Source organism: Pelophylax lessonae, assembly GCF_965119305.1.
Source record: "Pelophylax lessonae genome assembly, chromosome: 4".
Taxonomy (NCBI): Eukaryota; Metazoa; Chordata; class Amphibia; order Anura; family Ranidae; genus Pelophylax; species Pelophylax lessonae.
In genome coordinates, this window is record NC_138771.1 from 212,417,450 (window position 1) to 212,428,854 (window position 11,405).

Here is an 11,405-nt window from a genome sequence, read left to right on the forward strand (position 1 = left end):
AAATAGATAGATGGGTAAAAAAATGGGACTGTATTTAGCATGCTTTACCCGGTTTGATCCTGACTGTAAATCAGCCTTGACCATATGCATGATGTTGACAATGTTAGGGGTAGATCAGGTGCAAGACTGTTTGTAATTAGATGTGGGGAAGATCTGTGTGAATATATTTGTGCATTATAGACAGTCCCCAAGTTACATACATCCGACTTACATCCTACTCATATTTCAAATGGAGGGAGACAACAGGAAGTGAAAGTAAATTTATCCGTAGGAAGGGAAACTCCCTCCTGTAAGAGTTATCATGGGAAAAAGGAGTCTCCACTGAAGGATCACCAATCCTTGTTTCCACAACAACCCAACATTTTTCGAAATCCAATTGTCATAGGGACAGAAAAGTGAAATCAACTGAACAGGGGCACAGATAGAAAAACAAACATTACAAGGGTGTTAACCCTCTCCTATGCTATCCGTGACTGGAGTTACACATAAAAAAATGTACCTGTTCTAACTTACATACAAATTCAACTTTAAAACAAACCTTCAGAACCTATCTTATTTGTAACCCAGGAACTGCATATATTTGTATTTTTTTGTTTAGTAAAAGTTTGTGTTGCTGAGTTCTGTGTTAGTTTAGGATGGGCCACTACTGGGAATCAGCTGAAGGACTCCTCTATCCAATGGATCCTAAGGTGGTAGTGCTACATTGTTATCCCAATGATTACTTAGAATTGACTTTAACCCATTCAACAGCAATATCACTACTATCTATAGAAGACATGTTCACAACAAATCAGAGGTGGGTCTGTCCTTTTCAGCACTGGAAGAGGTTTTTATACATTATTTGTTTCTGAATGTTATGTGTGTGTTCTCCCAGCCACATGAGAAAGTGGGCACTATTCACTCTGGATGCTAAAAACTTGGCCAAAACAATACCCCTAGAGTTGCCCCTGTCTTCTTTTGTGTGTTAAGTCTGCCCATGGAATTGAGTTTTCCTCCTAACCCTCTGGGCTGGTGATACCAATCCTAAGTTGTCACTTGCCCTTTAGTGTCTTTTACATAGAAATATAGGCCCTCTAGACAGAAGTCTATAGAAGTTTAGGTCAAAAAAGAGCCATGCCTGAACAATAGCACTACACTGAGCCTGAGCCTTCATATCCCTTCATACCCCTGTTCATTTAAAATATTATGTTGTTGTGCCCTTGCCCCCATAGTCCTAGTGTATTGCATGATATTTTCATTATAACATATCTGGCTTGAGCCATATAAATATGCCCCGAATACTATATGAAATTATTGCATTTTATGATCTGGTATGGAATTGCATTGTATACGAAAGCTTTTTATATTAAGCTGAATATATCACAGAAAATAAAGAAATATAGGTACAACTATTAACATACATTCCAGAACAATTAATATTTGTAGCTCAAAGCCAGTATCTTTGTTGTAGAACTGTACATCAAAGATTGCAACTTCCTTCATTTAAAAGGTAGTTATAATGGAAAGGGCACACTCAACAAAATAAATTTGACTGCTTTATAAAACCTGTGTGGTTATGCAGCTGTTTTCAAACAAAAGCTATTCCTGGAAAATCACTGAGTATAAAAAACAATTCTGAAAAAAAAAATCGTGGAGCATGTGGCAACAAGTGTAGTGAACGCGCTTTATTGTGCCTGGTAGAAACTGAAAACAAAACATTCACATTGAGACTTCAAAGGGATTTCCAGTTTAAATAAAAACCCCCAGTCTGTTGGGAATCCCTTTCTATAGTAAGAAATACGTGGGCTCGCATTACCAGCCTTGTTAACAACAAAAGAAGCCTTTCTGCTTGTTTTTTATTTTTTTGTTTTGTTTTTTGTTTTTTTGGCTTGTTTTTTTCTTTTTACACCAATTGACAAAGTCCAGATATCCATAGTGTATCTGTATGCCATGCTGCGAAACCACATCAAAGTGCATCTGTATGCTCTTTATTCACATGAGATTCTGGAAAATTGCCTTTGAATTTTGCATTCTACATCAAACAAGGTTTTTTTTCTGTATTTATGTGTCCTGTATTTATTATGCAAATGCATTAATAAATAAAATGTAATTATTAGTTAATATTCTTATGGTGCATGTGTACACAGTATGCCTTACATATATATTTTGTTTCTTTAATTACTATAGAATATTGTGACTTACTTAGACAGGACCATACATGTGTTCCCACGTCCCTATTGTTACAATCTGAAAATAAAACATATGTAAAAATCAATAGAAATTCTAGACAGTAATTTGCTGTCTCCATTGTTAGCATAAACATTACCTGAATATTTTATAAAAGCAAAGAAATTGATGTCTGGGTGCTAAGGGGTCGCCCATGTGTGTGCACTGCTGCTCGTGCCCTTTGCTGAGCTGTGTGCATCCATAGGCACACACAGTGTCCAGCAAGCCATGCCCCTGCTCCTTCCTCCTCCCAGTATTTTGACTGACAGCAACAGGAGCCTAACGGTTCTCTACCCTCAGGCCCACCTTCTGCAACCCATGGAAGTGTCATGGATGGTCCTGGAGCCAGAGGAGGTGAGCATGAACCACAAATTGTTTTTTGAGAACAGGGGGGCACAGAAAGACACTGGGACAATTTTAACTTAATTGTATTATGGCAAAAAATGTATAGACTTTAAATACCCTAAGCAGGAAAACCTAGAATGTTGTCATGATTGGATACCTGAAATGAATGCAGCTTCACTTTATTAAAGAGACATTTTACAATCTTTTAGTAGGTCAACCCTTTTATGTATTTCCACGTGTAGTGTTTATATATATATATATATATATATATATATATATATATACATGTGTGTGTGTGTATATATATATATATATATATATACAGTATCTCACAAAAGTGAGTACACCCCTCACATTTTTGTAAATATTTAATTGTATCTTTTCATTCTTTTCATGTGAAACACTGAAGAAATGACACTTTGCTACAATGTAAAGTAGTGAGTGTACAGCTTGTATAACAGTGTAAGTGCTCTGTCCCCTCAAAATAACTCAACACACAGCCATTAATGTCTTAACCACTGGCAACAAAAGTGAGTACACCCCTAAGTGACAATGTCCAAATGGGACCAAAATTAGCCATTTTCCCTCCCTGGTGTCAGCAGGTCAGCAGGTGTGTTAAATTGTGTGTTATTGCTCTCACTCTCTCATACTGGTCACTGGAAGTTCAACATGGCACCTCATGGCAAAGAACACTCTGAGGATCTGAACAAAAAAAATTGTTGCTCTACATAAAGATGGCCTAGGCTGTAAGAAGATTGCCAAGACCCTGAAACTGAGCTGCAGCATGGTGTCAAAGACCATATGGCGGTTTAAAAGGACAGGTTCCACTCAGAACAGGTCTGGCGATGGTCGAACAAAGAGGTTGAGTGCACGTGCTCAGCGTCAAATCCAGAGGTTGTTTTTGGGAAATAGACGTATTAGTGCTGCCAGCATTGCTACAGAGGTTGAAGGGGTGGGGGGGTCAGCCTGCCAGTGCTCAGACCATATGCCGCACACTGCACCAAATTGGTCGGCATGGCTGCTGTCCCAGAAGGAAGCTTCTTCCAAAGATGTTGCACAAGAAAGCCTGTAAACAGTTTGCTGAAGACAAACAGACTAAGGACATGGACTACTGGAGCCATGTCCTATGGTCTGATGAGACCAAGATAAACATATTTGGTTCAGATCGGGTCAGCGACCAGGTCAGGAGTAAAAAGACAAGTATGTCTTGCCTACAGTCAAGCATGGTGGTGGGAGTGTCATGGTCTGGGGCTGCATGAGTGCTGCCAGCACTAGGGAGCTACAGTTCATTGAGGGAACCATGAATGACAACATGTACTATGAAATACTGAAGAAGAGCATGATCCCCTCCCTTCGGAGACTGAGCTGCAGGGCAGAATTTCAGAATAAAAGTGACCCCAAACACGCCTCCAAGACGACCACTGCCTTGTTAAGGAAGCTGAGGGTAAAGGTGATGGACTGGCCAAGCATGTCTCCACACTCCTAAACCCTATTAAGCATCTGTGGGGCGTCCTCAAACGGAAGGTGGAGGAGCACAAGGTCTCTAACATCCACCAGCTCCGTGATGTAATGAGTGGAAGAGGGCTCCAGTGGCAACCTGTGAAGCTCTGGTGAACTCCATGCCCAAGATGGTTAAGGCTGTGCTTAAAAATAATGGTAGCCACACAAAATATTGACACTTTGGGTCCAATTTGGACATTTTAGCTTAGGGGTGTACTCACTTTTGTTGCCAGCGGTTTAGACATTAATGGCTGTGTATTGAGTTATTTTGAGGGAACAGCAAATTTACACTGCTATACAAGCTGTACACTCATTACTTTACAATGTGGCAAAGTGTAATTCCTTCAGTGCTGTCACATGAAATGATCTAATAAAATATTTACAAAAATATAAGGGGTGGACTCACTTTTGTGAGATACTATATATATATATATATATATATATATAATGGACTAATTTAGAAATTAGTACAAAGTTGTTATTAGATCTGGTACTGCTCCCACTAAGCTTTCTACGAACTGGCATTGCCCATTGCCATCATAGAGGATTCTGCCCAAATAAACATCCTTAAACTGAAATATTCACATACGGATCTTCCCACAGCTATTGCATAAAGAAGTTTGTCTGTATTATGCAGACATTTCGCTTCCTGTGTATGCCAACATATTGTTGTGGTTTCTGCAAACTAAAAACAGCAGTACAATCATTTTTAAATTAGGACATCGACTTAAGTAAAAGCATATGAAATAAATGATGAATGTAATTCAATTAATACAAATTTATTTAAAAACATCATAAATCGTCTACTTTGTATGCTATGTGGTATTGCATATTTATTTGGGATAGTGAAAACCACCTGAATGTAAATATACAGTATATATATATATATATATATATATATATATATATATAAATACTGCCTATTTGTTTGTCTTAAGTGTAAGAATCTCTAAGTGTTTCCAAGCCTAAGGCTAGACACTCAAAGTCAGTAGTATCCAAACAGGAAGTTTTTGAAACATTATTCTTGAAAAGAAAAATAATTACTTCCATCTCTAAAAAGTGTTTGCCAAAACAAGCCTAGTGACTGAAGAAATCTACATAGCACAAAAAAAAATCTCTCAATGAATAAGTATATTTTCATTTTAGGGGTGCATCATTTAAGTCTTTGCAGTATTGTTATAGTTGATGCCAATTTACTCTTCCAGTCAATGTCATATTGAATATAAATAAAACTATATTGTGGTTAATTATAAGATGACTCTTTCTGCTCCTTAATGGCGTAGAATGTGCAGAAAATCATGGAAACCAATTACATTGCAGCTTTCACCATAGTCATATTTCCTAAAGATTAAGTATCTGTTTAACCCCTCATCGCCTAAGAGTAAAACAAATGTTAATGCCTAAGCATAATTTTACAACTTTGACATGTGTTAGTAAAACCGTACATATCATTACAACTAGTTTGTGCACCTAGGTGGATTATACCTTGTTTTTTCAGGACAAATTGAGCTTTCACTTGGTGGTAAATTGTAATGGATATCTCCTGATTTTTTTTTATTAAAGGAAAACTGGTCTAAATTTGTAAAAAAAAAAAAATCATGTTTTTCAATTTAGCTTTATATTTCTTGCTGCTACCATAAGCTACCACCAAAGAACAACCTAAAATAAATTCTCCTGTTCCCAATGACATACCACATATGTGTATATTGGTTGCTGTATGTACAGCCCAGGACAATAGTGCACTAACTGATACTAATACTAATTTAACCACTTGCCTACCAACCGCTGTACTTATGCGGCAGGTCGGCTCTGTTCCGCGAAACAACGTACTTGTATGTTGTTTCGCAGGACAGCTATTGGGGGCCGATTGGCCACAGGGGAAACCAATCGGCGGGCACGGTGGACGCGATTTCCGCTGGGCAACCATGATTGCTCCCTGTAGAGACAGAGCTGCGGTTTGCTGATGTAAACACGGCAGACCGCTGTTCTGTCAGTGATGAACACAGGGATCCTGTGTTCCCCCTATTTAGGAACACAGGTCTCTGTGTTCATCCTGCAAGTCAATCCCTCACACGGTTAGAAAGCACCCTCTAGGGACACATTTAACCCTTTGATTATCCCTGGTGTTAACCCCTTCCCTGGCAGTGTAATTAGTGCAGTAACAGTGCATATTTTTTGCACTGATTACCGTAATAATGTCACTGGTCCCCCCAAAAGTGTCAAAAATGTCAGTTAGGTGTCTGATTTGTCTGCCGCAATGTCGCAGTTCGCTAAAAATCGCTGATCGCTGCCATTGATAGTAAAAATAAATAAATAGATAAAAATGACATAAGTCTTTCCCCTAGTTTTTAGACATGATAACTTTTGCGCAAACCAATAAATATACACTTATTGGGATTTTTTTAACAAAAATATGTAGCAGAATACATATTGGCCTAAAATGATGAAAAAATTTGATTTTTAAATTTTCTTTTATTCGGAATGTTTTATTGTAGAAAGTAAAAAATATAGGTTTTTTTTCAGAATTGTCGCTCTTTTTTGTTTAAAGAGCAAAAAATAAACAAATACCAGAAAGCTCTAATTGTGGGAAAAAAAGGACATCAATTTTATTTGGATACAGTGTCGCACAACCACGCAATTGTCCGTTAAAGTAAAGCAGTGCCGTATCGCTTGTCATCAAGGAGGTAAAACCTTCCGGTCCAGAAGTGGTTAAAAAAAATAAAAATTTGCACAAAAAACACTAACCCTGGCACTGACCTGGATCAAACCTTGATCTAGGTATTTTTTCTTTATGTATTTTAAAAACAATTTTTTTTTTACACAGTTATGCTTTTTTTTCTCTCTGCAAGGAGAGAGAGAGAGAGATACAATATAAGTAAAACACAGGGGCGGGCTTCACATTGACTGACCACTGTGATAGCCAGTCAGAGGCTATCACAGCAAACAGGTGATCTGTAAACATGAGTTTCGGGCTTCCCGATAATTTGTACGGGACTCGGGGGTCCTGGTGAAACCCCGGGCTCTGTGCAGGGAGCCCCACAGAAAAAAGCCCAGTCCAGTGAGGCCGCATATATGCGTACTGTCAGAGGGCAGGGACTAAGTTACAGCACACGATTATTATGTACAGAATTTTGAGTTAGTTAATAAAATAGCATACAGTACAAAATGGTGGATTCATAGCTACATTCTTACCTTCTACTTGATAAGTTTCCTGTAACTTAATGTCACAAAAATCTGGGAATGTCTTCATGGTTACGTATACTTGTTCAGATACACCAACTTCAAAAGTGTTAGCTTGAACATGTATCTGTAGTAAAAAAAAAAGACAGCAACAAAGTTTGAGAATTACAATTTTCTGCTAAAATGGTTATATATGCCAACTGGAGTATAAGTATTAGAGCACTACAGTTAAGAGGGCAGATGGGGCCCAGGATCTGGGACCATGAGGTTTTATTTTAACAGCTGTATTCTCACATTATATTTACAACATATTATCAGTTCCCTTTGTCCTTATATTCCTTGTCAGCTGTTTGAGCCTTTAAGCTGTACTGTTACTCAAATGTGTCACACAAAAATACAACATAGAGTAATAACCACCCAAATCATTTTTTTTTTTTTATATATAATATATGAGGAAGTTCCAGTAATAACTTCACTCTAGGCCCATGTGGAATTTACACTTCTATGTGCCAACGATGATGTGGTAATATGAGCAGAAGTGCCAGCTGTACACCAGTAAGAACTTGATCACATTTATATTTACTTCCCAATATCAGCTACTACTGGGATTTCCCAAACCACAGCCAAGGCCAAATAGACAACTTCCTTAATTAGACAACAAGAGGTAGAAGAACATTTGTATTTTCAAATACACCACATAATTTTATAAATATCATGTATTTACACACCCAAAAGCACAATCATCTACCATATTTATAAGAATATAATTGATTTAAATTTAACCACTTCAATACAGGGCACTTTTACCCCTTTCCTGCCCAGGTCAATTTTCAGCTTTCAGCGGTGTCGCAATTTGAATTAAAGTTGCAAGGACATGCAACACTGTACCAATAACGATTTGTTTTCTTTTTTTTTTCACACAGATAGAGCTTTCTTTTGGTGGTATTTAATTACCACTGGGTTTTTATTTTTTGCTAAATAAAAAAAAAAAGACCGATCATTTTGAAAAAAAAAATAAATAAACAAGTTTTTCTTTGTTTCTGTTATAAAAATTTGCAAATAAATAATCTTTTCTTACAAATTTAGGTCAAAATGTATTTAGCTACACTTCCTTGGTGAAAATAATAATCCAAATTGGTGTTTATTATTTAGTCTGTAGGAAAGTTATAGAGTCCACAAACTATGGTATATATACAGTATCCGAAAACTGATCAATCCTGATGTACTAATGGCCTATTTCATTTTGTGAGGCCAGAAAATGCCAGGACAGTACAAATATCCCCAAATTACCCCTTTTTGGAAAGTAGACAGTCCAAGGTATTTATTTATTTATTTATTTATTTTTACACATTATGATTGCTTATACAAATTAATTTCATTGGTATAAGCAACCATTTTTACTGTATGAAACTGATTCCTTAGGTGTCTTTTGTTGTGATTAGCTGTGATTGGCCAAAGCTAATCACATGACACAGATAGGCTGTGATTGGCCCTGCCTGTACCATGTGATTACTGTGACCTATCACATCTAGCAACACAATTTTATACAATGGATGGCATGAAAGGAAGCAATCTATTGTTTACAATTGTCATGTGATCTGCTGTGATTGGTCACAGCAATTGCATGATATTGGCAGTGGGCTGATATAGTTATCAGTCATCAGCTGTGTTAAGTGGACAAAGCCGGGGACAGATCACTCACCGTGAGGTGCTTTCTGAGAGGATGTCATATGACGTCCACTCAGAAGGACGAAAGGCCATCAATCTGCTATAGGCCGGGTGTTAATCTGTCCCAAAGGAAAAAGACTTAGGCATGGTACATTTTCATGTCAGAGTCCAAATTCATGCTACAATAATACATTAAAGTGTGTGTCAAGTCAAAGTATTTTTCAATTTTAGATAGGTTGCAGAAGGTTTGATTTAATCTGCGATCTGGGACTCTGTTAGGGAGAATTACCCATTCCTTCTATGCCTGTGACAACAGTTTCACCAGACAGGAAGTGAGGGAAAATCTGTAACGAGAACACAGACAGGGATACAAATCCCAAACTATATGCAGCTTTCATTTACAGCATTATGAAAATTTTAAAAAAGCTAATTTCTGATATATAGTAAATAGGAAAAAAACCTTAAGTTCCCTCTCTCTCTCTCTCTCTCTCTCTCTCTCTATCTCTCTCACTTTAGAAATATTCCTTTAATCACAGGTTCCAAAACGCTGGTATCTATACTCTTATAAATACTTTTTTTGTAGATAATGAGTTGGTGGAGCGCTAAACCCCAGGCTAGATTGAAGGCAGAAGCGAGAACCTAGAGTCTAGACCAAAACAGCCTCTTAACTAACTAAGGGCCCAACACTCTCACCCTTCTAATGTTCCATAAATACCTTTTGACAGGCAGTGTTATACATTTGTTTAAAGTAAAAGGGAGGGTCTGGAAAATATTTACGAACAACTAGGAGACCTACATTATATGTTTGTACATGTTCCTTGAAATAGATAAATGTATTTTGTACATATCAATGGTTATTCATAATAAGACGTGCCATACCAACGAATACTTAGTAAACCTCCATATATAAAAGCAATACAATATTAAATACATATCTAATACCCATTATACAATGTATGGGTGAATGCAGTAAATAGTTGTCAATATAATATTTCTTTACTTTATTATGCATATGGAATTTCTTTCGTTTAATTTTGGAAAACCTGATAGTCACGCACTGAGTCCGCTGTGAGCTTAATGTCATAGAGCAGAATTCAACGCCTCGGATATGCACTGAAAAAAAAAAAAAACCTTTGTTACTCATAAATACTTAGCAATCAAACTAAATACGTGTTGAACATTTTCTTCACGCATTACAAAACTGTGACAGAGTTTAAGGAAAAATATTATCTGCAGTGATTAATCACAAATTGGATGTCCGTGACATAAATGTTAGGTCTCCCTAAAATGGATATTTCAGCTTTAAGTAAATGCTGAAATGTTAAAGCGGAACTTCACCTATAAAGTGAAGTTCCGTACATTCTACTCCTCCCCCTCCCTCCTCTTTCATATATGCAAACTGTTTTCTTTTTTAGGAAGCAGGTACCTAGCTTTGACAGGTAAGTGCTCCCACTTTAGCCAAGTAGAGAAGAGGTTCAGCCCCCTTCTCCCTGCCCGCAATCTTCTGGGACACTTCACATGGCTGTGAGTCCATTCAGAAAGCACAGAGCAACTCGTGCATGCACAGTAGGGAGCCAGTTGTGAGGCTGCAGGAAGTCACAGCTGGCTTCCCACAAGCAAGATGGCGATGCTGGGGACCCTGAAGACTGGAAAAGAGCTAGCCTAGGTAAAGACTGCACTAGATCCCTTGACTGATAAGTGTCTGTATATTAAAAGTCAGCAGATACAGCATTTTGTGACTGCTGACTTTCATTTTTTTACAATGACCGGGGCTCCTCATTAAACCTCCTAAAGAATTTTATGTCTCTGACACTGCAGCTTTGAGACTCCTGTATTTGAGTTCCTAGGTTTCTTGTAATCTGTTATTGGATTCTGTTCTCTCTATATATTTTTTGTTTTATTTTATTACATTATGCAGGAGTAGCATGATGACTGGGTGGTTAGAAATTTAGCCTTGCCGTGCTGGCATTCTAAATTCAATTCCTTCCAGGAACTTTAACTACATGAATATTGAATGTTCTGCTGTGTTTTTTCTCCCAAAGTTTACTAATAGGTTAATTAAGACTCACCATAGGTAGACATTAGGGTTTATTTAGGCGTACATTAATCAAATATCTCAAAAAAGCTGTATTCAGTTCAGTCAACCAATCCCGTGCATAGGAATTTTTTTTTTATATATTTTTCTTTCATGATTTACTTAAATATTATACATTTTTATTAGATCAATGACCTGGTCATTAGCACACAGCACTAGACAGCAAGAATTAGTATAGACAGGGAAAACAGAGCCAAAAACTGGCAGGAAACTCTCTTTGATAAGGTTCTCAAGATATAAATCTATATATACAGTATATAACAGGTTAGTGGGTGACTGAGCCCATGAGGTTCAACCTATAACTTGAATAGTACTTTAACCTTTAAGACTGACCATGACCATTTCTTCAGTAAATCATGACAAATGTTTGATTGCACAATTTAACAGTCAAATATTTCCCATGCAAATGAGT

The 11,405-nt window shown here is 37.3% G+C and overlaps 1 protein-coding gene across 1 annotated transcript in view; it reads right to left on the minus strand.

The window, feature by feature from the left end:
- Positions 1-10,002, minus strand: part of IL17REL (interleukin 17 receptor E like) — a 130,586-nt gene extending 120,584 nt beyond the window's left edge. The window contains exons 1-3 of the mRNA XM_082254768.1: positions 9,957-10,002; positions 7,243-7,357; positions 2,182-2,226 (exon numbers count right to left, since the gene is read on the minus strand). Of these exons, the coding sequence (XP_082110894.1) occupies positions 2,182-2,226; positions 7,243-7,300 (103 nt within the window). The 5' untranslated portion in view covers positions 7,301-7,357; positions 9,957-10,002. The remainder of the gene's footprint in view (positions 1-2,181; positions 2,227-7,242; positions 7,358-9,956) is intronic.
- Positions 10,003-11,405: the final 1,403 nt, after the last annotated feature.